Source organism: Lygodium microphyllum, chromosome 17 (assembly GCF_053477565.2).
Source record: "Lygodium microphyllum isolate KBCC chromosome 17, Lygodium_microphyllum_v1.1.10, whole genome shotgun sequence".
In the NCBI taxonomy this organism is placed as follows: Eukaryota; Viridiplantae; Streptophyta; class Polypodiopsida; order Schizaeales; family Lygodiaceae; genus Lygodium; species Lygodium microphyllum.
In genome coordinates, this window is record NC_141151.1 from 49,060,685 (window position 1) to 49,088,345 (window position 27,661).

At 40.3% G+C, this 27,661-nt stretch overlaps 1 protein-coding gene across 1 annotated transcript in view; it reads left to right on the forward strand.

Annotated features, from left to right (window-relative positions):
- The window catches only part of LOC148021866 (endo-1,3;1,4-beta-D-glucanase-like), a 45,011-nt gene extending 24,676 nt beyond the window's left edge, over positions 1–20,335 (forward strand). The window contains exons 5-7 of the mRNA XM_087697386.1: positions 166–255; positions 19,850–19,950; positions 20,030–20,335. Coding sequence (XP_087553512.1) covers positions 166–255; positions 19,850–19,950; positions 20,030–20,170 — 332 coding nt within the window. The 3' untranslated portion in view covers positions 20,171–20,335. The remainder of the gene's footprint in view (positions 1–165; positions 256–19,849; positions 19,951–20,029) is intronic.
- Positions 20,336–27,661: the final 7,326 nt, after the last annotated feature.

Genomic DNA, 27,661 nt, shown 5'->3' on the forward strand with positions numbered 1-27,661 from the left:
ATCAAATGACCTTAGAGGGAACTTGGGCATAAAGGTTCTCACTATAGGGTGCAAATGGGGTTTATATGCTGGCCACATTGCCATCCATATGGCTGCTTCTGTTTTAGTTTGAGAGAGGGAAGGAGGGAGGGAGGAATTCTGACTCAAAACTATCTGAATTCACAGCTAAAGTTGTTGCGGAGCTGGCCAAGGATGATTGCTTAAAAGCCGCTGTCTTCTGCCATCCCTCACTTGTCACAATTGAGGATATTAAAGGTGGGGAATCATGTTAATGACTTCTCTTCTTCTGTTCTTTCAAAAGCATACTTGATCTTGTCAAGCCTTTTTGCCATCTTATGTTAGAGAGCTCTATACAGCACCAGAAATTTATTTAATTAATAGTCCTTTGTATGACCCTTTTTTCCATTACAAACGAGGAGCGAAAGCTGAAGGGCTACCAAGTTCATTTGTACTTATTGGGGATCCAAGTTTTGACTTACAAGAGATGCTTTTTGTTTTTCTTAAAACTAAGAAGATCTGCAGGATAGGGACAGGCTAGACATTGAATAATTTCTGTGTTCTTTTGTCCATAACCTGAAGCCTCGGTTCCTTCACTACACAAGGCTGGTTTTGCATATTCTGAATCTCCTTTCAAAGTGACAGGCATGTTGATGTCCCCTGCTGTAGACAATTCCCAATCTGAGCAAAATCATGATTTGTGGAGCACAAGCCACACATCATTGCAAAACGTGTGCCATAGTGATTGCTTTACGAGGTTGTCTTAACAAGACACCTCCAAAACACAGTTTTTTTCTAATTGTATGCCTATGCTGAATTGAAACAGGAAATTTGCCCACTTTGTCTACTTTTTAGTAGCTTCTTGTATGTACGTGAATGGTGAAGACTTTGATGAAAAACCTTAGCAACAAAAGTGAAACCTGACAGGTGAGTGCTTTCACATTGTCAAGGCATGTACTACAGCAAGAATCTCCTCCTCATGACACCGTAACTTCTCTCAGCGTTTTGCAGCCTTCACCTCTCATAGCCGAACCACCTTGCTTCTCTCTTAAGGCATCGTGATGAACCTCAAAAGCATGACCGAGATTAGGGAGTGCTTCCTTCAGTTTAATCATGCAATGCTTCAGCAAGCCTTGCAAAATGCATTCTATTGAATAAATTTAGGGAACTTCTTACACTGGGCACATCAATCTTTCATGTTGTTAGAGCCCATCATCTTCTCTTATATAAATCACATGCTCTGAGTACTTATCGTTTCCAAAATTTTTCTACTGTGTATGTAGAGCTTATGCCTTCCTAGTTCCGCAAAGACAACTGCCAAATGTTCCTCATCTTATGGTTAGCTTTTGATTAATACGATAATATGACAAAGAAAGCCATACAGACCCTCCTATGCTCCCTACATCTGATCAATCATGCAATTAGAATGAGGATTTATGATTGCATCTTTTCTTCATCGAAACATGTCATGAATTGTTAGGATATTTTCTGTGTGGAGTTTTATTGTACTTGTACCCATACTACTTAGACATTTTGTAATTTTGGTAAGGGTCACTCAAAGGTTGAATGACTCCAGAATGATTAAAGGACATGAAGAGGTATGCCAACAACAAAAACATCTATTGTAACTTCCATGGCTTAGTGCGAAGATGGATGAAGATCAAAGGAGATTTCTTGCTATACAAAGTACAATTCTCCTGCATTCTTTCTTTTATTAATCTCTCTCAATCATATCCTGATTTATGAACATTAATGGTGCTGAATTCAATCTCCATAATTCTGAAAAGTTTAACACACGGTATCAGAGCATGCATCTATTGTGATTTTGATAGAGAAGGGTTGTGAAAGGAAGTAGAGCAAGAATTTATGTCATCAAATAAATAAAGAAAAAGAGTCAATCCAATACCGTATCTGATGCCCATGATAGAAGTGATGCAATCAAGAAATACAATTAGTCAGAATATTAAAAAATGAAGTTACTTCAGGCAATTGTCATGGCATATGAGGAGACAAAATGATCATAGTACCGACTGTGGGACCATGAATCAGATTGTTTCTAGGCAGGTGATTCAATTCAAGACAGGTGATGTAAACTGAAGGCATTGTGAGGCAGTTTGAAGGCAGAGGTGCCAAGATTCCACCTAATAGATGCCACACAAGTTTCCTTTAAAATGGAACAAAGAGAATATTCTCCTTAGTTTTGTGTTTTCAGACCAAATAAATTTCACCAATCCCACCCCACCACCGCGCCCCCCCGCCCCTCCCTCTAGCATCATATTCTCTCCCTCTCTTTCCCTCTCTAATTTCGAATTTAAATTTCAAGGTCAACTTTCAAGCTCTCTATTCTCAAACTCTCTCTATTCTCAAAATCTCTCCTCAAGCTCTCTAACCCCACTCCCTCCAACTCTCCTTCACCATATCTCCACCTTGCCTCCACTTTCAACCTCTTCATTGGCCATCCTCTCTATCCTCAAGCTCTTAATTTGTAAACTTTTGGTATAGAGTTTCTAAATGTTTAAAGTATATAATTTTGAGTTTCAACATTAAGTATAGGCATTAAAATTATATGTACATTTTTAAAAATCGTACGTGGCATGAGATGCAAGTCCAAGATTTATCAATCCAATTAGTACCGTACTAGTATTGGATGGTACTAATTGAACGCCATCAGACGTGACGACCTTGTACTCAATGCTTTGAAAGAACCGAGGGGAGGGGCAGCCCACCAATGATCACATGCCAAAGAAAGATTTTGCATATAAAGGGCGTCTTATTTAGCGAGCCCTCCAACACAATATCTTCTACTAGACCCTAGATTTATGCATACCCCAAGTCGCATTGGCTTTACTGACTAGCCAATGATGATCCTTAATCATGAGATGACAAACTTGGTTAGCTGAAGCCTTTCGAAGGTTAAGACAAAGGAAGATCCTAGTCCTGTGAGGGATGGTTAGGAATAGATATAAGAAAGGGTTGCATATCTTGTAGCATCTTGTCTAATTGATCCCATAACTCACTATACCCACGAGAAGTTCAATAAACTCTCTTAGTTGTGTGGAAGGACATGAACACCCTATGGTTCACAAGAGTGGCATTAGCAATAGAAGTCAGGCCTAGATGCGACATATGGTTAAATTTGGGGCGATCCTCCTATTTTCCATTCTAGGAGAGCAGCTGTGATGTAGCCAATAGCTCGAGCTAAAAAGAATTAGCCATCAAGCGATCCTCCACAGGATGCTAATTCACCCTTTGAAGAACTAGGTGCCAAGAATAAACCAAATGATTCACCAAATAGGAGGAATGTGTCAAAAAGTGGGCATCAAAGTTAAGGATGTGGCACCATGAAGATTGTATGGTAGTATTACCATGGACGAGATCCTAGTCTTTCAAGAAAAAACAAACAATAAAGACCTTGGGGTGATAGTTAGTACACATGGCTCGAAAGAGTAACTAACGAAGGGACACCATGTGAGTCTTCACATCAAGAATAGCTCCACCACCCATATTTTTCACGGTACAGACATGACTCCAAGAAATTCATGCATGCAAAGAATCCTTCTTCCACAACATGAAGTGTGCATGCCTTGTAAGAGCAGTTAAAATGGCAGTAGTCCATGGCAGAAGTGGGAGGAAGTAAGTGAGCATCGGTAGCATGATGGCATGTGCAACTTTGAGACGTATATGGAAAGACCAAGCCTAGAATTTCCAATAGATAAAATTTGCCCTCTATTTTTTGCAAAATCCAGTCCAACAAAACTTTGGGCTGAACATCAACCCCCAAAGAATACCCTAGATGTTTGACAACACTGACACAAGGTATGATCAAACCCTACCATCCTAGGGAGTGAAGATCCAGTCCAGTGCAGCCGATAAGGGAGGACTTTGTAGCATTGACATGAAGACCAGATGCATGACCAAAGAGATCCCAGACATCCAATGCCTTACAGAGATTATCCCTTTTTGCATGAAGGATCATGAAGGTGTCATTGGGCAAAGACTGAGCAATAAAATGTTGTCTAAAAGGAAGGGGAAAACCAGACAATTGCCCATGGCCACCATATAAGATAACCTAGTAAGCACTGGATGAGTATTCCAACCAAAAAACAAAGGACTCAATAGGTAGCCCTGTCTGATGGTGTTAAAGGGGAATGGGATCAATGACACCACCATTCAACATGACTCGGGAGGATGCATCAATATTGATCATGTATATCAACTGGGATATACACAGCCCAAATGCCATGACATGTATAAGTTTTGCAATGAAGGACCAATCTAGATAATTGAATGGCTTTTCCAAGTCTAATTGCAATAAAACCATATTTTGGTTGGAATGCTTGGCATAGTCGATCCCCATCTGTACATTCAATACATTATGCAATATGTTCTTGCCCTTGATGAATCCATAATGATTGGGGTGCACAATGCTCGGACGGCACTAGTGAAGGCGATTGGCAAAGACTTTGGAGAAGAATTTATACATTGATCCCATTAGAGAGATGGATCTCCAATGTTTCAACATCAAGTAGAAGGCACTTTTGGAATCAATTTAGTGACTCTCTCTTTCCAAGACGTTGGCATGTGTCCTATTTCCCATACCTTTTAGCACATGGCTACCATTGATTTCACCAAAGCAGTGGCATAAGTGTCAAAGAACTTGTTAGTGAGGCTATCCAAACTAGGACTTTTATCCATGGGTAAATGCAATAATACATCCATCACCTTGTCCTCATGGATGTCCCATTCCAAGGCATCATGGATGCGAGGTGAAACATGATCCCTGACCAAATGATAAAAGTTGCAGGAGCAACAGAGCTCTATGCAGAAGGGATTTGAGCTGAGTTAAGAAGATCTAGAAAATAGTTTTGGCACATTCAAACAATAATCTAGGATCCATGGCTATATTGCCCTTCGGGTTCCAAAGTTTGACCATAGTCTCCCGTGCAGGGGAAGGGTGCAATCCTTGAATGAATTTGTGGATACGGCAAGAGGCATCTTGCAATTTTTGAGTTAGAGGTTTCAATTTCACTTGGTGGTAAGATCTCAACTATGGGGTTAGAAATGTATCATATGGCGACTCTAGAAGCAATGAATGAACCAAGCCTAGGAGTTTCTTTGCCGCCTACCTGTGCTATCTGCAAAGGAATGCATGGCGAATACCATATTGTTGAACAACCTGCTACACATTACTAATCAATTGCTCAAATGAGTGATTTCCGCTCATTGGAAAGTTTGACAAGAAGCGGTCAAGCAATTGTCCCATGTAGCCGTTAAAAACCAGGTGTTTCAAATAAGAGGAATTTAAGTACAAATGAAGCTTTTCCAGAAGTTTTGCAAAAGGCGCAACAAATTGTGCAAGCATCTTGAATTGTAGAGGAAAATGATGTGATAAGGTATATTGTTGTAGGACTTGCATATCCAAGATCTCTGGCAGGAATGCGTCATCCTACTTGACATACATACGGTCCATTCTAGACTATGTAGCGGAATATTGCGCCAAATGAAATGTGAATCATGGATCCAATAACTACAGCCAAGACCAAAGGTTTTCTTTAAGAACATCTTGCTAGGCCCAATTTTCATGAACTTCCATAATCAAATGCCAAGAAGTAGGCTGCAATGAATCCACACGTAAATTGAAGTCTCCCATTAGCAACCCCGGTTTGCCAAGTGTCAAAGAGGCTATCAATCTACTCCACAGATCACCTCTAGACAAGGGATCATTTGGAGCATAAAGACCAACTAGCTAGAGGACCTTCCCATCAAGGACAATTTCAATCACCACAAAGCCGCCATGCCAAGGTAATCGCGAAATGTTTCACCTTTGGGAAAGTTTGTAGTGAAACACCAAGTGAAATAGTTGAGTTATATATATGAGATAGTGTTCTTTATAAACAATAAGTTGCAACTTACACATTTATACTATGCAAACCCTTTCATGTCAACAAATGAAGACTATCCTATATGTAGAGTGTCTAAGAACTCTCAAAAGAGCAAGAAAAAACAATTGTTTTCTTCTTGTTTTAGTTAGTCGTTTCACTGAAGGCATTTCACATTTTAGTGAAATGTTTCACGCCTCTCAAGCGTTTGCATTTCAGTGCCAACAAAATGCATTTCATGGTCACCACGGCTGCCATGCACATCATTTTTTACAAGGACTGACTGAAACCTCTCATGAATCACCATGAGAACAATGGAGTAGTGTTGAGTTGAGCCCCCAACATAAAATAGACGAAAACCATGACAATCCACAATCTTTCCTACTTCACCACGACTTTTCTATTCAAGGGTGTAGAAGACATCCCAGTGATTCTTGTGCAAGATGGGCCACTTATCATGCTACTTATTGTGCGAGTAGATGCCATGCACTTTCCAAGTAGCAATTTTCATATGTTATCAAGAGCAAAATTAAGGGCGAGGCTGGTCATGCCTTGCTTTAACTTTTTTTGCTAACAGCTCAATCGTGCCCTCATCCAAGAAATCAGCCAATATTGCGGATTCATGCGTTAACTGGTTGATTTAGAGGTAGAGGGATCATTCCCCTCCTTGGGGAGCGACCTATGATAATGCTGATCCCATGGAGTGATCACCTTACCTCATGAGTCAAAAGCAAGTGTGGCTGGAGGATCTTTGAAGCGATCCACAGGGGCTTTCTTTGCAGAAGCATTCCTTGGAGCAGAAGAGACCATGTAAACAGATGTATGCACCATGGGATGCTTACCCTTACGTCGCACATAGGTCTGCAAGGAATCTTGAGTGGCGCCAGATTTAGCAGTCAAGATGTCCACATTGATCTTTTTGTTCCTTTTGGGACAGACATCCATCCCAACCCTGTTCCAAATGAACTTGGGACTGCATAGTTTTTTCCCTTTGTCTGTGTTGGTGGATGCTGGAGCCTCCTCATCTTGAAGGCCTTTAACCATGAGATCTTCCTCAACTATTGGTGGAATTCCTGCCTCTGGAATTACCTTTTTATTTGGGCACTCAGCCATAAAATGGCCCAGTTGCCCACAGGAATAATGATTGGCAAAGATGCCCCATTTCAAATAGTAATGCAAGGAAGGCATTCCATGACAATTTAGCCTTAGCCGGTTAGGCTGCTTGTGAGCAGTATCCCACAGTATACACATACAGTTGCAATTGGTGGCCCTCAAGCTAGGGGGCACCGAGATCATGCCAATAGTGGCCATCGCTTCCTTAAGTAAAGGCCAATACACAATAGGACAGGCCTCCACTTCACCCAAACCGGGCATTCTTGTTGGAGTAGGTGCTAGAAGTCAGCCATCGATCTCCATGGTACCACATGAGCAAGGCGTTTATCATAAAATAGAGGCACCTTTGCTAGGAGATTGTCATGGAGCATTGTCAATGTGAGCATTACTTCATAAAAGCCCTGTTGTCCCACGAAAATTTCCTCCACATTGTCACCCAAGAGTATTGAGTTAAGTCATTGGCGGATCCACGAAAGCACTGGGACCCTATCTGTAAAAAAGAGGGTGACCCCTCTTTCATAAAATGCTGAGAAAGAACATAGCACTGTCTTGGTATCAATGGTTGCATCCAAAACATCATCCCGATCTTGATGAGGGAATGGTTCATGGTTGTCTTGAACATTATCACCCAGAAAATTATTGGCAAGCTAAGTGTTCCTAGTCAAGGTCCTAAGAGTCAGTGGTAGATGTGATCTGTGCATAGGAGTGCACTTGATGATCGGTTGGCTATCAGAGATGTGCTTGCTGCGTTTGATTGGTGGCTGTACAGCAGGGCCAGGTGGAGCCTTGGAATAGGGGACCTCCATCTTGGTATAGGGAACCGTGTCTTCCCCTTCCTCAGCATCTGAATCGGGCCCCAAAGCCCCCATCACATCGTCTATAAAAATAGTGTCTAACTCAGACATATTTGCTGCAAATCAGATTGACAGCACCGTACTCCTTTGTCAGTCTCCTCCTTAGACCTCACAACATAGAAATGGATTCCCCGGGGAGTGCTGTTGGTATGTAGATCCACTCCTGCACTCGAAGTGGTCTTATTTTTGGTCCAAACAGGCCCTGCACTGGACCTGCCAACACTGCGAGCAGGTGTGTGCAGGCTGCATAGAACTCCACATTTGTTGGAGGACTGGAGATTATTGTGCAGCCCGCAGGTTATCCTACAGATGGGCTTCCGGCCCTAGATCCTCAGGGGCAGCATGTCTGATGGGGGCCGGCAGACAGAAGTGCACACAGGGCAGCATTGCATCACATCGCATCTCAAAACACACACACACACTCTCTCTCTCTCTCCTTCATCTACCTCTCTCTACCACTTTTACCATCTCTAGTTTCTCTACATCTTCTCTTCCCTTCATTTCTTATATTCAAAAGATTTACCCTTAATTTCTTACTGGACCTGACAACACTGCGAGCAGGCATGTGCAGGCTGCACAGAACATGTTTGTTGGTGGACTGGGGATTATTGTGCAGCCCGCAGGTTATTCTACAGACAGGCTTCCGGCCCTAGATCAGCACGACCTCAGGGGCAGCACGTCTGATGAGGGGCGCCAGACAGAAGTGCACACAGGGCAGCATTGCATCACATCACATCTCATCTCATCTCAAAACACACACACTTTCTCTCTTGCCTTCATCTACCTCTCTCTACTGATCTTACCATCTCTAGTTTCTCTACATCTTCTCTTCCCTTCATATCTTATATTTAAAAGATTTACCCATTCTTATGTGTTTTTTAGTGATCATATGAAGCATCATTCTTTGTTTAAAGATTTTTTGTGTATGTTCAGTATCATACAAGTTTGTGTAATGGATATATCATATGGATTGTACATAACTATTATATTGTACTTGACTGCCTTGAGTTGGAGACATTAGTGCTAGAAGACATTGGTGCAACTTGAGAGTAGGGAGTTGGATGGGAAAGCTATGAGATTTGGAAATTTAAAATGAGAAACTTATTGTGATGAAGGACCTATGAGATGTCACCATAGGAGATGAAAGAAAACAGCTTGCACCAATAGAAAAATCAGCCTTGAAGGTATTTACAAAAAGGGGTGATAGATAGGGAAGGAAGAGAAAGTTGAAGACAAAGTGTGAGATGATGAGGACATCGTGAAAAAAGAAGCTGAATACAACGAGAAATTAAAGGAGTACTAGAAAAAGACCGAAAAGATTGTGTGTATGATCAATACGTGACTAAAAGATTCCATCATTGCATATCAGTGATGTCAAGTCTCCAAAAACATGAGACAAACATGGATGAGGTACTGAACTCCACTCTACCATTGTATTTGGACCATAACTTAAAAGCTTCATACTTTGGATACGAAGCATTATGATAATATGACAACAAATCCTGCCCCACTCCATCGAACTTGACAACCCGACTAGCTCCTCCATGCTTCTTGATGCCATTTGATGCATAGTCTCCCATAACACCACTTAGCCTCCCTCCACAACATAGCCCTTTTGCCCACTCTTGGCATTGTTCCTCTTTGCCCGTTCTACTATTGCATCCTCCTTGTCACCTACTATGTCACTTGCTTGTAGCTCCTGCACCATTTGTAGCTGCCCAAGTTGTGCTACTTATAGCTCTTCCTGCTCCACCTGCCTGCCCTGCCACCACCCCCTCTACTTGCCCACCCTCTCTGTTGGCCCATTCTATCTCTGCCCTTAGCCCCACTTAATTGTTGCCTAGTAGCCCTTAGTTCCTCTCCTCTTGCCTCTCCACCATCTTCTTAGTTGTGTTTATGCCTCTCCCTTTCTTTGTAGCACCCTTTTGTAAAGAAATACTTATCTACAAATAACATAGTCGTACAACAAAGAATAGATTGATAATGAACACACTTAGGGTTAGGTTAGCTTAGAAACAATGAACTTTGAAGAAGATAATGAATAAAGGAATGCTAAATATATACGATGCTCAATACAGCAAACACACTATGCAAGGGTGAAATATTGGCCCTTCAACTTCCATGTCTCAAGGATGGGGATAGAGAGTGTGAGCTGAAGAGAGTGTCATACCAAATCTCGAAATGTAGTAGACAGCCTCCATGAATGTTTGGTAGTAGCAAATGCAGTAGTGAGGAGTTGGATTAGTGTTAGATGAGGCCAATCAAGTGAAGAATCAGCAAACACAGCTTGGAATGATGATATAGCAGTTTGCGAGTGGTTGCAAACAGCAAAACACAGGCTGGAATGACATGTGGCTGTTGGAACAATAAAATTCATGTTCAATAGTCCATGTGACAGGCTGGCAGCAGTTGGCATGTTGTGAACAGCAGCGGTAGATGATGGACAGGCAGTAAACGCAGGCTGACAATCTATCTATTTATAGATGGATGGGTGCTCCCAAATCAGGGTTTAGCTTGTGGGACACAGATTTTCACAAGGACGTGAAATTTTGATGCTTTGCTTAGCATTTGATTAAGTTATTAATCAAATGTGGAAATGTAAGGTGCATGTGTATTGTTCAAGTCAGTTAAAGTCACAATGATAGGCTAGGGACCTTGAGATATGAGTTTTGGTGCCAAGGGAAAAAGTTGTAACAAATTATACCAAATAGGTACTAGGTGGTACCTAGTGACAGATTTTGGCCTTGACCAATTTATTAGCCATTAATGTCAGTGGGGACATTAAGAACTAGGCATTGAGTAATTAATTAATGCCAGTCCAAGGCTAATAACTACTTAGGAATACTTGGAAGAAACATTGGCTCGAATAATAAAATTGTTGGGCAAGAATCAATTATTAAATTAATTTTCAAATTAATATTTTGAAAATTGATTCGATAAGGCTAAGAATCACTAGGATTTGGAAATTTTTGAAAATAGGTTGGGAAGGTTTAATTGGGGCTAGAGGAGTGAAAAAATAGATTTTCAGTCATAGGCTGCAAGAGAGGACTATTGGGCTGTTGGCAACTGCTATAGGAAAGAGAATTCTCAGCTAGGGAAGACCTATTTGCTGCAGGCGATAACAACACAAAGCCTCCTAGTAGTAGGCGACAGCATGGAGAAGCAATTCTTAGCTTGTAGACAGCTTCCTAGCCGTAGGCAGCAGTTCTTGGGGCTGTTCCAACAGGGTGGCAACAAAGCTCATTCCTCTTCTCCAATGAAAGTCTTAAATCTCTCTCTCTCTCTCTCTCTCTCTCTCTCTCACGGGCGTGTGTTGATGGTTGTGTGTTGACGAGCGTGTCCTGGATGACGGGCGAACACTGACGAGCATGTGTCGACAGGCGAATGCTGACGGGTGAATGCTAACAGGTGTATCAAGAAAAGGTCATGGTATCAAACTTGTCGGGAGGGACTTGTTGTGATGCCAGACTTGTTGTGAGGCAGTATCCCTTTGACATGAGGCAGACTTGTTGTGAGGCAGACACCTCTATGGCGTGAGGCAGACCTGTCGTGAGCAGGAATGTACCTGGCGTGAGGTAGACTTGTCGTTAGCACTATAGTGATGCAGAGATGTACTGAATGCATTGATGTAGGCGTATTGTATGCAGTAATGTACTGACATAGACCGAGATGCCAATGTACTGAGATTGCAGATGTAATCAGATTGATATAACACGAATGTACTCAGAATGTCATGAATGCAGACCTGGGTGAATGTATTGATGCACTGGCTTGTGGATTAGGCAATGATGCATTGACTTTGATTTTGATCATATCTTGGAGTATGCAGTAATGCACTGAGTGGGGCTGCAATTTGTATTTTTGTAGTGATTGTAAACAGTGTGAAGGCATTTGGGCTTGTAAAAGATTACTGGGCTTGCAAAAATTTAGTGAGGGGTTAGGGAAACCCTAGAAATTTGCAAAAATCATAGAAATTGCTATGATTTGACAGTATAAAGTACAAGTTGAGTGGCTTTGCACATAGTATATGAGAGATGGATAATGTAGAAAAATGCAAGCATCAAACCGTGGAAAATGAATATCTAGGAGACGAATCTGATAAAAACTAACACAACCATCCATGGAAGCAATGTTCAACACCCCTTCTAAGAAGACACGGTACAAGACATATGGCCGCAGGGTCTGTGATTGGACCGTCTCCCCAGCATCTGACAGGCATGGAAAGACCTCACGTACCATGAATGAAAAGAAATACGAAGAAATTCATCTCATGATTTGCTCTGAACTACGAATTATGAGACAAGAATTGGAGAAAGAAATACGAGAGCAGGTCAAAGCCAAACTGATAGTAAATCAGAGGGTAGAAATGCAAGACATGCAGATAAAGATTAAGAATGACTTACAGGTACAAATGCTGTCTGAAATGCACACATTGAAAACTGAATTTTTGAAAGTGGTTGATGCCTACAAGTCTGAAACTTAGAATTGGGGGAAGAATTGAATACATTTAAGAAAAAAGAAATGAACGTGCAAGAAGAACTACAAAAAGAGAGAGGCTTTGAAGGCATGTGAAAGGGAGGTTCACTCATGGGCAGAAGTGGCAATGACAACATGGAAGTAGATAGAATAAGCCAGCCCATGGATTGAGGTAGTAAAAAATAATAAGGGAACATCAATGAACAAGACTGAAGTAATAAATGCTACCTTGGAAGAAGAGGCTAGGAGATGGGCTAGGGTTTTACATGTACGGGTAGTAGGATGGGAGGAGAAGAGCAGCCCACAGGAAGATGCTAAGACACTTGCTTGCAAAATTGGGGCTTCAGACGTACCTATCGTTAGTGCTTGGAGAGTGGGGAAAGAGGACTCTAAGTCCAAGACTCTAATTCTTCACTTTGGGGACAGAGGAAAAAAAGGCCTTCCTCTCCAAGAAGAGAGCCCTCAAGGGTGAGAAGATTTATTTGGATGAGGACCTTACCCTAGCACAAATAGCATGTTGCAGAGAACACATGCCCAAGGTATTGGAGGCTCGCAAAGAGGGAAAGTGGGTTGTTTATAGGGATGGACGAGTCATCATTACTGACAAAAGAACTTCATGATGGTACAAGGCCTATGAGGCACTTCGGATGTTAATATGGAATTGTAATGGAGCCCTACGCTTGGATGCTGGTTACTTTGAAGATAGCTTCCAAAACATAGATATAGCAACGTACACAAAAACACACCAATGTAAAGGTAGCCAACTACCAAACGTGTGGGGGTACAGGTGGGAAAGTGCATTCGTCTAGTAGCTAGAAAACCAGGAAGCACTAGGGATTCTGGAGGTGTGGTTATACTATATTGGGAAGACCTCAAAGGGATAGCGCAAGTAATAAAAAGAGATGATGATGCACGATATTTATGGATTAGGATACATGCAGGAATACCACGGGATATATTCATCGCAATATGCTACTTTCCTCTTGCAAATTCTACCTATGCCACATAAGATGGATCTCCTTTGATGTACTTTATAAGGATATCATGAGATATGCTAGCATTGGGAACATATTATTAGTAGGAGATTTCAATGCACGCATTGGAGATAGATAGAGTGACTTTTATATGCATGATAATGCCATGTTCAAAGAGATCAACACAGATGAAATAGGCCTACGTAGGAGAGTCCAGGATAAAGAAATGAGTACCTATGGGATACACCTATTGACTTTGGGAAGTGCACATAGACTAGCCATCTTTAATGGTCTGCCACAATGGTCAGGATCCGACAATTTGACATGTTGGAATCACAAAGGAGGGGCAAGTGCTGTGGACTACTTGATAGGCTCACCAGCATTGATACCAGATATCCAAAACTTTAAGATATCTAAGAGACCAATTGACATAGCAGCAGATCATGCTATTTTGACATTCATGCTTTCTTGTGTACATATGAAACATGAAACACCATGCCTCCCTAAACATCCCAAATACCACTTTACAGAAGATACCTCACACATCTACAGTGGTTCTCTGCAGACTAGTTTACATACATTGGACTTGAGTAGATGATTGGAAGAATGTACAAGGGATTTAGCAAAGGCCATACATGGATCAGCCATGTATGCATTTCCACACACCTTGCCCCGATGTAGATCCACATAATCTACTGCTCCCTAAAATAGCTGGTATGATGATGAGTGTAGAGTCACCTAAGCTCGCTTATAGAGAGAAGTGGAGCTAGGCACTTAGACACATCGCCAAGCAAAGGCGTTCTTCAAACGCCTTGTGTGGAAGAAAAAACGAGACTACTTAGCGAAAGCAGAAGCAGAGATATATAAGCTATTTTAGGGGCAGGATATCAAGAGCGCATGGAAGATGTTTCATGAAAGATAGCCCCCCATACAGATTACATCACCAGATGCCTGGCTTGACTATGGGAGATAGCTGTATGACCTGCCAGGATAGACATCTATGCAGCCCCCATAAGCTTGTAGGCCAACACAGTGGTCTTTCTTCACATGGAAAATGGTTAGGGATGCAATTTATAGATTACAAAATGGGAGGCACAGGATGAGGATGGACTAGTAGCAGAATATTTCTCACATGCTTGTGACATATTAGCACCCATATTAGCACATATGTTCAATAGAACAATATGTGAAGGTTTCTCTATGAGTTGGTCAGACAATACTATGATTCCGCTATTTAAAAGTGGCAATCCCCTGATTCCTAGCAACTAAAGGACTATCATGATTGGTCATACCTTGGCCAAGATATATGGATCTATATTGGAGCATGAACTCAGTGAGTGGACTGAAACGCAAGGCAAGAGAGCACAAGGACAGGCAGGCTTGAGACGAGGATATACCACACTGGACCATATTCCCACACTTAGAGCCATTATTGAGGAGGGTCGAGCCCGAGACAAGAGGATCTATTGTTGCTTTGTAGACTTTCACAAAGCTTTTGATACAATGCCTCGTACACACATCATGCAGAGATTGCAAGACATTGGAGTACTAGAGGGCATTCGATGGGGGGTCTATGCATTATATGAGGCAGTGACAGGTCATGTACAAGCACCTAGGGGGACTATTAGAGAGGATTAACAGTACCATAGGAGTGAAACAAGGATGTCCACTTTCACTCACATTGTTTAGTCTATGCATAGATAAAGCGTCTCATTACATAGATCAAGGAGGAGGAGCTAGAGCCAGCCTGGCGGGGGTGCTGATATAAATATTACTGCATGCAGATGATATTGTTCTCATTTCAAATTCACCGGAGGAATTGCAGTGCCATCTAGATGCTTTGTACATCTTTTGTAGCAATAAAGACCTCACAATGAACCTTGGGAAGACCAAAACCATGGTTTTCAATACTTCAGCAGCATGGATGACTAGATCTATGTACTAGTTCACATTTGGGAGAGACATACTGAAGCATGTGAGGGAATATGTCTATTTGGGAGTCACCTTCTTTGGCCCACGTTTTTCGTTGAGAGGGGTATCAGAGGCATGCCTGGGATGTGGATACATAGCACTAGGGGTACTCGAGAGTCAATGTGCTTACATATAGTTCTAGGAGCTCCGCATCAAACTCTAGTTGTTTGACACCCTAGTCACATCTACATTACTAGAGGTATGGGGTTGCAACTTGTACCACATGCATCTTAGCTCACTCACTAATCATATTGGAGTAGAGAGGGTTTATTATAATGGTTGGGATAGCATGGAAAGCCCATTGATCATGATGATAGCATGCGTGATTAGGAGTAAGCCTTCCACCCCACATCCCATTGTCAAAGCAGAGCTAGGGGCAACACTTATAGCTACGAAGGCACTCTTCTGCAAATGGGACCCCAAACTAATCACAAACTCAATGCAAAAATTGACCAGCAATCAATTGCAAAATTGATCCCAAAAGTGAATATAAACGATTCTCAAACTCATAAAAAATTGAGCTAAAACTAATCAAAATTTGTCTCAAAATTGAGGCAAAATTCATACCCAACTGATCATAAGCTAATGCAAAAGTATGGTTCGAGTGCCTTGCTAAAACCCATACTCATTTGCATACATCTCACATTGACTAGTACACTAAGTTGTGACCTCATGGCAAACATACTGTCAGCATAGGACCTTGGATGCATGCTAAATACATTCGAGATCCACTACATACGAGAGCTATCCCCAATTGGCGGAGTGGAAGTGTTATGCCCCCCTTGAGCATCAGGCAATACTCCGGACCCTTTGCTATGCTAAATCTCATTGAGCCCGAACTAAAGTCGGCTCTAACTGAAAGGCATCTAGGTCACATGCATCTTAGCTCACTCACTAATCATATTGGAGTAGAGAGGGTTTATTATAATGGTTGGGATAGCATGGAAAGCCCATTGATCATGATGATAGCATGCGTGATTAGGAGTAAGCCTTCCACCCCACATCCCATTGTCAAAGCAGAGCTAGGGGCAACACTTATAGCTACGAAGGCACTCTTCTGCAAATGGGACCCCAAACTAATCACAAACTCAATGCAAAAATTGACCAGCAATCAATTGCAAAATTGATCCCAAAAGTGAATATAAACGATTCTCAAACTCATAAAAAATTGAGCTAAAACTAATCAAAATTTGTCTCAAAATTGAGGCAAAATTCATACCCAACTGATCATAAGCTAATGCAAAAGTATGGTTCGAGTGCCTTGCTAAAACCCATACTCATTTGCATACATCTCACATTGACTAGTACACTAAGTTGTGACCTCATGGCAAACATACTGTCAGCATAGGACCTTGGATGCATGCTAAATACATTCGAGATCCACTACATACGAGAGCTATCCCCAATTGGCGGAGTGGAAGTGTTATGCCCCCCTTGAGCATCAGGCAATACTCCGGACCCTTTGCTATGCTAAATCTCATTGAGCCTGAACTAAAGTCGGCTCTAACTGAAAGGCATCTAGGTAAAGCTGCAATAATTGAGAATAGTCTGCCAACTCATCCTCTTTCATGCATTTGGCATCCATTGGTGAATAATTTTGAAATTTCCAGCCAACATATATATAACATAAAACTAAAAATCAATCCAAAAATGTCACTAGAAACTTGTTGGATGCATCCATAACTCATGTTTCTCAACTGTTTTGACTATCAACCATCGAAATGCGTCTAGGTAAAGCTACAATAATTGAGAATGGTTTGCCAAGTCATCATCTTTCATCCATTTGGCATCCATTGGTGAATAATTCTGAAATTCCACCAAGTATCTCTTGGAAACTTTTCCTTTAACATTTCTTTATGTGTCAAAATCTACTCAGGTATCAAAATCTCATTTGGCTCCTCAACCTCAAGTTGAATTTCAATAGATATATCCTCTAAAGAGTTTTTCTAAGATGTATCTCATGTTCTTGATGATCTTTAGAATATACAAATATATCATCCACGAATACAAGAATGAATTTATCAAGATGTGAATGAAAAATGTGGTTTATCAAATACATGAATGTGGTTGGTATACTAGTCAATCCAACAGCCAGAATTGTGAATTCATAATGACCATACCTAGTCTGAAAAGCAGTCTTCGGAATATCCTCAAACTTTTTACGGATTTGGTGGTGGCCCGATTCTAAGTCTATTTTTAAAAACACCTTTGCACCACTCAATTGGCTCAATAAATCATCAATGCCACATCGATGATCTTCTCCAACACTTGGAAGGACCCATAGTATCTCATACTCAACTTCCGATATAGACGTTCTCTTCCTTTTTTCTTTTTCGCCCTCTACAAACTACAAAGAACGTCTGTGACAATCAGCTGCCCTGTTTTGCTTTTCCTATGTTCTTTAAAGTGCATACTTTATCTTTGCATAGACTACATCCTTACTTTGATAACAACCCACAATACCTAAGCTGTTCCTCTCCTTGGCTAAAATATTCCTAGACCAAGCTACTTTCCCCCTAGTCTCTGCTTGAAATGGATTTGTTATTGCCTGCTAGAGAGTGCTCATTGAGCTCAAGAAAAACATTTTGCTTCTGATGCTGAATGCAAAGGTGCAATCTTCTGCCTTGCAATTTAGAAAATAATGTAGCTGGAATGTGTGAGGAGCTAACCCACAGACCACAGTACTTGTGCCCCATTAATAAAAGGTCCTGAAACTGAACAGAAGATCTCCACAAGGACTGCAACACTCCTGAGATCAGTGATATTTCCTTTAGGTAAACGAAGTATCACCTGCACAATCTACATCCAAGATATTCTGAAGCAAGATAGGTAGCCTGATGCTTTGTTCCCAACATGTGCACTTGTCAAAAAGTCACACTGCTATGGATAAAAAGGTAGCAAGTCAGCAGCCTTACCTTGTCTCACTGATCTACAAATACCAAATCTGTCAAAGGGCCAAGAACCCTGTGCCACAGTGCTTATGAGATCCCATGCACTCCATGGTATCCTCTGAGTAACTCATATTAACACTTGCAAAGGACTTCGAAGAGGAGCACTGGAACATCCTTATCCTCAACCATGCTACAACCATACGCCTCCCAAAAAAGTGAAGGCATTATCAAATATGTTCTGCATGTTCGCTGATCCAGTTTGCCTGGTATGAATCAAGTGAGGTTTAAGCCTCAACTTGATGCTAGGGTTGGGAACCTTTAGTTCATCCATATAAAGTGCTGGCCCTGCCTCCACCAATATTCCATTCTCGAGTCAAAACTTCGCCCCTATGTCAATCATGTAAGTCACGCTCTCGTAAGAACATTGAGTACTATAAGTGTGGCAAGAAAGGCCATGTTAAAAGGGATGGCTACAAGTGGAAGGAGGACATGAGAGCAAGTGATGAGAAGATGCATATTAAGAAGGAACTAAAGGGAAAGTAAAAATTGAGGAAGTGGATGCATTCACTAATGCTAGTGATGATGGAGATGTTCTTTATGTATTTAGATTCACTTATGATTTTCTTGTTGTTGCTAATAAGTCGATTGCTTAAGGGTGGATTGGCTATTTCATGATTTTCTTGTTGTTGCTAATAAGTCGATTGCTTAAGGGTGGATTGGCTATTTCTTTGTGGCATCTTCGATTGGGGTAAGAGGAAATCAGCCAACCAAAGAATATCCAGCAAGGTGCCTATATCCTTGATCTCCTGAAAATCAAGGACTCCCTGCTGCAAATGTAAACTTAGCCAGTCGAGTGTTTTTGTTGCCGTGCTGCAAAGGCTCCCAAAATCTGAACTTGGCCAGCCAGGTGTTTTTCCTGCCTTGCTATTCTGGACTGTGTGGAGTTCATGTTTGAGTGCGGTGCATCATACAACATGAACTAGTAAAATGGCCCACAACAGAAGAACAATTACCTTTGGTTTCTGGTGTTTTTGGCCCAGCAAAGTTTTTCAGACTTGTTATATTATTTGCAGTTAAAGGTATCTTAATGTGGATTTGTGTGGGCACATGTCGGAGTAAAGGTCAGCAGCTATTGCTTTCTAAGTGGGCAGGCTGCTTCGTAGAAACCTTCAATCAAGAGCATTTAGACAGGCTGCTTAAGGGAGAGCACAACAATAGGGACTAATCGATTGATTCACTCAAACCTTGTGGTTCCTATAAGCATGACAGCTCAATGAACTTGTCCACGAGGAATCCAAGACTTGATACAGGTGCCACTCAAGCAGCAGTTCCTTGCCAGAAGGTAGGAGAGACAAAAGAGATTTGAGTATCTAGCAAAAGTGTGTGTCTTAGCAAAATGATACCATTCTAGAACCTCCGTTGTTAGTGTGTTCAAGCTTTCCGGGGTTCTTTATTTTGCAAATTACAGTCAAATGCATAAGATGTTCTATAGAATAGGCTTGCAGGTTTTCCAATCATATAAGGATATGTCCCAAGTAGGAATTTCTTAGAAGCAAACGATTCGTCTGATTCTTTTCCCTTCCGGTGTGTCACCATGTTGAGTTGTTTGTCATCTGATTCAGGCTAATCAAGACCTAAATGCTAGAGTTCTTGTGTTTTATACTGTATTTAGTGATGGTTTACTGTGTTTGCAGAGATAAGGACTCCCTTGGCAATTCTTGCAGCAGAGATTGATATACGACTGCCTCCTGCCGTTGTCAAACAATTTCAAGAAGTTTTGGAAACAAAAAAGGAGGTAACATGCAAAGCTCTAATGGTGACTTGTGCAAAAGTCTGGCGTCAGGTTTACCTCACTTGCTGTTGCGGATCTGCAGGTGGAAAGCTTTGTGCATATATATCCAGGTGTTACGCATGGCTGGACTGTCCGTTACGATGTGAACGATGAGAAAGCTGTTGAAAGAGCTGAGGAGGCACACCATAAAATCCTCGAATGGTGTGGGAGGTTCCTGCATTAAAGCCTCGTATACTGTATAGCACACATATGGAGGCATGAAAGGAGTACCTTCTTATGCTTGTTCTTGCTTTGTCCTTAGTTTACTACCTTGCCTCTTGAATTGAATTGAGATATGTGAATCGATACCATACATGTTATTAATGATTGCCCAAGATGTTAATTTTAATTTTGAATGCATGTTAATCCTACAAATGTCAATCTTAATTTTGAAGGCATGTTGCAAGCGGATATTTATATGCGAAAAGTAAGATCGATGTTAATAAAATATTGTGCACATGATTTTGAAGGCATGTTTCCAACCAGCTCATTGCTTGCAAGGGTTTGCATTTGAGCAAGGGTATGGTGCCTTCTTGTTAAAGTGAGAGGTCATGCATTGTATCAGGGACTCATTGATGCATTGGCCAATATTCACATATGACTAAAATGAATTGTAAGTTTTTCTAATAAAACCCTTAGAATTTGCGAAAGCTTAAACTTGTAAATTCACAAAATTTTGGTTGATGAAAATTCCATGTATGTGCTATAATCCTTCCAAAATTTTATGGTTGATGTTTTCGTATCTGTGATCCAAAAGTTTTTTGTTAAGTGAATAGTGGCATTGGCATATTCCTATGTTGTTGGAAATACAAGTTGTCGGCTCTAATATATGACATAGTATAGGTTGCAATGGGTAGGCAAGAAGTGTCACAATGTTTTTATGCAACTATACCTAACCATTACATGCCCCTCATTTAGTCAAAATCATTAAATTTGGTAGAGTTTAGTCTCTAAACTCTTATGCAATAGTATTGAGGTAATATTTTGGCAAGTGCTTTTATGAGATATATATTTGCAAGTTGCAAGAAAAGACACCAATCAGGGAGAATTCGTAGCAAGAGGGGGTTTGTACTAGCACAAATTCTCATCTATACTTAAGATGTCACCTTTACATTCATTTCCCATGTTTTTGGATAATGGGCAATCTATAAATTGCAAAAATGTGTTAAAAACCACTTGCATTATGAGCTATAGACTTGTCTTCTTTTTTCCTATTCTAATATGAGATGGATCTTGTCTTCTTTTTTCCTATTCTAATATGAGATTGATTAAAACTCCTTTTAAAAGTGAGCTTTGTTATTTTGTATTTTGACACATCATATTTTGCAAACTTTCACCTAAAGAAATAAAGTCACAAGGCTAAAAAAACACTTGGATAATCCATGATCTAGTTGTAGCATGCATAATAGTTATGACATGTGAATACAATTAGGATCACCCAATCCTTGAGAGGTTTTTCCAATTAGTCTTGCAAAGATTTTCCTCTTGTTTACTTTAGGGTGTAATATCTCCGCACAATAAAAGTTAGTTGGTTGGTTCGAAAATTAGTTAGTCAATTAATAAGTTAGTAGGATTACTAACTAAAGATTAACTAAGGTAAAAACTAACTAATATTAATTATTAATAATTTTAAAAATATTTTATTTAGAAAAATCAAGAGTCGTAAATTCGATATTTTTCTCGAATTAGCAAGGACCATAGCCACCCTTCACGTAAATTACAACGTGAATGAAACTTATGAGTTATATTAATCACTAGGATAATGTGTATAGTTTGGATAGTCTAAAAATATTATATTTTAGATACTTTAGATATTATCTTTTAAAAAATATATATAGAGATTTTTAGAATTGGATGTCATTTAAAAGAAAAGACAAGTGATATTTTAGCTAGTTGGAGATTTTATAAAAAGAAAAAAATAAAGAGAGGATTTGCGGAATCGCGCGCGCTGCGATCACAGTACACAGGCAGTGGACAATACTTTGAACAGAGAAAAATAGTGAACTAAGAGTTTTCTAACCAAGTGTCTTGGTGTTTTTCAAAATTCCCCTCCACAAAGAACTCAACTTCTCAACCACAAGCCATCTTCTCTAATTCATTATAAATATGAGGCATGGGAGAGGCATAATAAAAGCATAAGGAGACCCCGAGAGGCTGCGAGAGAGAGGTAGAGAGAATGATACCCCTCCAAGAGATTGTGAGGAAGAGCTTGAGAGAGAGAGAGAGAGAAGAGTCACCTCAAGAGGCTGCAAGGAAGAGAATTAGCTCAATTTCCTCTATCTCAATCCTCGACTTAACCATCTTCTCTTACGCTCTCCCATCTTGAATCTATTCTACCTTCTTAATCTCTTCAATCTACTTGTGGATGATGGCCTCCAAGCGAAGAATGTCGCATGCAGATGAAAATCCCGCAACCAACAACAAGGCTTCGGGCAAAGGCATCACTGTCAATCCAACTATAGTTCCGATTGTAAGTAATGTATTTTCAAATTGATAGATGCTTGCTTTGATTCTCGTATGAGATTCGTTAGGCCCCATACTATTGCACGAGTACAGGTCATGGAAAAGGATAAATTTCATCTCACCTATACGGAAGATGGAGTTTGTGAAGTGCATATATCAAGGGTAGATAATTGCACCTAGTTACATATGACTTATTTGCTGGTAGAGCAATTATAAGAAAGAATTAGTCATGTGTTATGAATGACATAGTCGTCAAAAGAATGACATTAAAAGATTGTGCATACAAGTGTTAGATTAATGTATAGTCAAGGGTTACAAATAGCATAATTACTAAAAGAATATGATATTGAGAATCATGAATAGAAAGTACTAGTTTAAAGTTTAGATACTTCAAAAGTACTTAGCTAAGAGCCCAAATATTAAGAAAAACTAGATTCTAGCTCAATGCACAGCCTGTTGGAGTCTAATTACTTGAGATCATCTCGCACTTATCTTATCAAGTATTTATACGTTATGCCTATAACATGTTTGATATATGAGGATAATTTCCTAGTTGCCTCATGACTTGACTAAGAGCTAGTATAAGAAATTAATCATAAGGGTTAAAACTAAGATGTCTTGAGATCCGTCGGATAACGATGACTTTGCCAATCCAAATCCAGGGTTGGGTTATCAATCAAGGTAAGTGACCTATAGAACTTACATCATGAATAGTGTTTGAACCCTTAACATATGCCCTAGCCGAAGGAAGGAAGTCTTAAGAACATGTTTGCATGGTATTGCTCTTAGATCCCAAGGGAGAGAGCAAATATACGATGGAAATGTTATATCGTCTATTCTTGCATTGGTTGGAAAGAATGCAATTGGTTTTGTTAATTGATCGAGAAATATCCTAAATGCTTTTATATTCAACTGGTTGTTAGTTGTTGTTTGGATGATTATTCCAAGTGCTTGTGATTTATGATAAATGCATAGCAAGGGTTTGTGATGACAAGTCACCATGGGAATAAAGGAATGTTTTCTTGGAAAATGATATTAGGCTTAATGCCTTGTTTGTGCTTGATTCTTAAAGGATTTAATTAAGGAATGATATATTATACGGGTGGATTACCTTCATGGTCGCACCGCGTATTAACCCGAGAGGGCATTGCTCGATTCATGGGCCGAAGGTCGAGTGGTGAAAAGGCCAACCACGGGAATGATGTTTCGCTCCTAGACAGCTTGCAGGTCAGTTGGAGCTCTGGACACCCCTTGCTAGGTCTAGAATGGAGTTGAAGACCTCCGTGGCCCCCAACATCTGGGCATGTTGGGAGATTCTATTCTAGATAAAGGATTGAGTTTGTGGTGTCATGTGAATTGGACCAGTTACTTCTACAGGGCAGAAGGGATACTTCTGTTGGACAGAAGCGATACATAATTTCTCCTGTATGGGCGGGAGACAAAGATTAACTTGAAGATAAGTTAAGGAACTTGTTTGAACTTGTTTATCAATAGATTGCTTTGCTCTATTTTCGTGTCTGTGCTATAAGTTATGTGAACGAACCATGTTCCCTAAAAGGCTTAATTAATGAAGTTGACTTTAAGTGTCACACATAAATGTGGTAGGACCTAATTAGAAAACTAAAGCTATTAAGGGAAGCGAGTGGGCGAAACCCCCGATGGGTTTGTCCTATGGCAGGGTGGTTCCAGAGAACTGGGAGGCTTCTCATAAGTTTTTATCGTCATTCGACCTTTAGGTATTGTTAGGTTAGAACCCGATTCATGCCGTTTTAGGGGACCGGAATGGGACTATGCCCTATGGGCAGAGAGGTTGAGTAGCGCATCTCTCTCGTTTCCCATTCTCTTTGAACCAAGTGCGGCATGGGTCTGCTTCGGATTGGATTAATGTATGGTTTGTAGACATATCCTAAACAAAATAATCTAAGCAGTATGGCTTGATTGTTAGGCACCTTCTGCACCCATGAATGTTGACATGCAAGAGAAGAAATTCCTTCTCAAGCAAATTAAGGCACCCGAGTTTAATGGAGAAGGGATAGACATCGTAGCAAAGGCAGAGATATGGATTGAGTCGATGGATGACTATTTCTTTGTTTCGGGAACTGCCTCTACCAATCAAGCAATGATAGCCAAACTTAAGTTAGTTGGCCAGGCTCGATTATGGTGGAAGCAATGGTGCAAAGATGAAGGTGTTTCTGAAGCCGCTGTTACTTGGGTTCAGCTGAAAGATGCTGTACGCGGACGATATCTTCCGCCAACCTACCAGACTTTGAAGATGAATGAATTCTTCAAGCTAAAGCAACTAGAATTAACTTTGGAAGCTTACTACTCAAAGTTTGTAACCCTACTAAAATACGCACCACCTATGGATATTGCGCAGCAAGTATCCAAGTTTTGCCATGGCCTAAACACTCCTCTGAACCACCGTCTTGAAGCAATGCGTCCAACGAACTTGCAAGACGTATTACTCCGAGCAAATCCGATCATCCAAGAATTTAAATTGGGAAATTGTAGTAAAGATGACTCTCGAGATCTGGGTAAGAGATGCCATACATGTGGAGAGATAGGGCACATCCGTAGGAGATGTCCCTACCGTCAATGTTTCCATTGCAATGAACTAGGATATGTCCAAGCAAACTGCCTTGACTTAAGTCCAAAAGATACGGAGCCTCCAAGAAAACGAAGCTACACAAGTGCAGTCTTTGGATATATAGAGGAATCAAATGAAGACGAAGACTTAGAACCTACTACACCACTTCAGGATTATTAGAAATCCTAGAAATTTTATCGACATGAAATACAACTTGTATTGGAATAAACCTTACTCTTGTGACTACAGTTAACTTAAGGAATATGAGTTGCATTTATTTTGAGCCTAGGACTTGCAAATGATTAGAGATACTCTGGCAAGGAATGATAGTTATAATGTGCAATGAATTTCTCTTAAGTCATTTCTTCTCAACTAATATAGATTGGGTCTTACCAGAATGTCGAAGCTTGGAAGTATTCTTTAGTATTACAAGCAGAGCCAATTGTCCTGGAGCTCTGTCCCGAACTAAGGACAGGACAATCTGGGAATGTAGTTTCCAAGATAAAGGACCACTCCAATATGCTAAAAGAATCCTAGGACAATTTGGTCTAAAGAAGAAAATCCTACCAAGGAAAACCAAGAATCTTGTGACCATAAGTGATAAAGCTCCGCGTAGCCACCCTTCACGTAAATTACAACGTGAACGAAACTTATGAGTTATATTAATCACTAGGATAATGTATATAGTTTGGATAGTCTAAAAATATTAGATTTTGGGCAAAACTAGTATATTTTAGATACTTTAGATATTATGCTTTAAAAAAAAGATATGGAGATTTTTAGAACTGGATGGCATTTAAAAGAAAAGACAAGTGATATTTTAGCTAGTTGGAGATTTTATAAAAAGAAGAAAATAAAGAGAGGATTTGCGGAATCACGCGCGCCGCGATCGCAGTACACAGGCAGTGGACAGCACTTTGAACAGAGAAAAGAAGAAGGAGTGAACTAAGAGCTTTCTAATCAAGTGTCTTGGGGTTTTACCCCCCTTTCGGAGCCAATGGAACCATCAGATTTATGATCTGAGCATCAGATCACTGATCCCAAGATCCCCCTCCACAAAGAACTCCACTTCTCAACCACAAGCCCTCTTCTCTAATTCACTATAAATATGAGGTATGGGAGAGGCATAAGAAAAGCATAAGGAAACCCCAAGAGGCTGCGAGAGAGAGGTAGAGAGAAGGATACCCCTCCAAGAGATTGTGAGGAAGAGCTTGAGAGAGAGAGAGAGAGAGAGAAGAGTCACCTCGAGAGGCTGCAAGGAAGAGAACTTCCCTCTATCTCGATCCTCGACTTAACCATCTTCTCTTACACTCTCCCATCTTGAATCTATTCTACCTTCTTAATCTCTTCAGTCTACTTGCGGATGATGGCCTCCAAGCGAAGAATGTCGCATGCGGATGAAAATCCCGCAACCAACAACAAGGCTTCAGGCAAAGGCATCATTGTCAATCCAACTATAGTTCCGGTTGTAAGTAATGTATTTTCAAATTGATAGATGCTTGCTTTGATTCTCGTATGAGATTCGTTAGGCCCCATACTATTGCACCTAGTTACATATATCAAGGGTAGATAATTGCACCTAGTTACATATGACTATAGGTCATGGGAAAGGATAAATTTCATCTCACCTATTCGAAAGATGGAGTTTGTGAAGTGCATATATCAAGGGTAGATAATTGCACCTAGTTACATATGACTTATTTGCTGGTAGAACAATTACAAGGAAGAATTAGTCAAGCGTTATGAATGACATAGTCATCAAAAGAACGACATTAAAAGATTGTGCATACAAGTGCTAGATTAAAGTATAGTCAAGGGTTACAAATAGCATAATACTAAAAGAATATGACATTGAGAATCATGAATAGAAAGTACTAGTTTAAAGTTTAGATACTTCAAAAGTACTTAGCTAAGAGCCCAAATATTAAGAAAAACTAGATTCTAGCTCAATGCACGGCCTGTTGGAGTCTAATTACTTGAGATCATCTCGCACTTATCTTATCAAGTATTTATACGTTATGCCTATAACATGTTTGATATATGAGGATAATTTTCTAGCTACCTCATGACTTGACTAAGAGCTAGTATAAGAAATTAATCATAAGGGTTAAAACTAAGATGTCTTGAGATCCGTCGGATAACGATGACTTTGCCAATCCAAATCCAGGGTTGGGTTATCAATCAAGGTAAGTGACCTATAGAACTTACATCATGAATAGTGTTTGAACCCTTAACATATGCCCTAGCCGAAGGAAGGAAGTGTTAAGAACATGTTTGCATGGTATTGCTCTTAGATCCCAAGGGAGAGAGCAAATATACGATGGAAATGTTATATTGTCTATTCTTGCATTGGTTGAAAAGAATGCAATTGGTTTTGTTGATTGATTGAGAAACATCCTAAATGCTTTTATATTCAACTGGTTGTTAGTTGTTGTTTGGATGATTATTTCAAGTGCTTGTGATTTATGGTAAATGCATGGCAAGGGTCCGTGACGACAAGTCGCCATGGGAATAAAGAAATGTTTTCTTGGAAAATGATATTAGGCTAAATGCCTTGTTTGTGCTTGATTCTTAAAGGATTTAATTAAGGAAGGATATATTATACGGGTGGATCACCTCCATGGT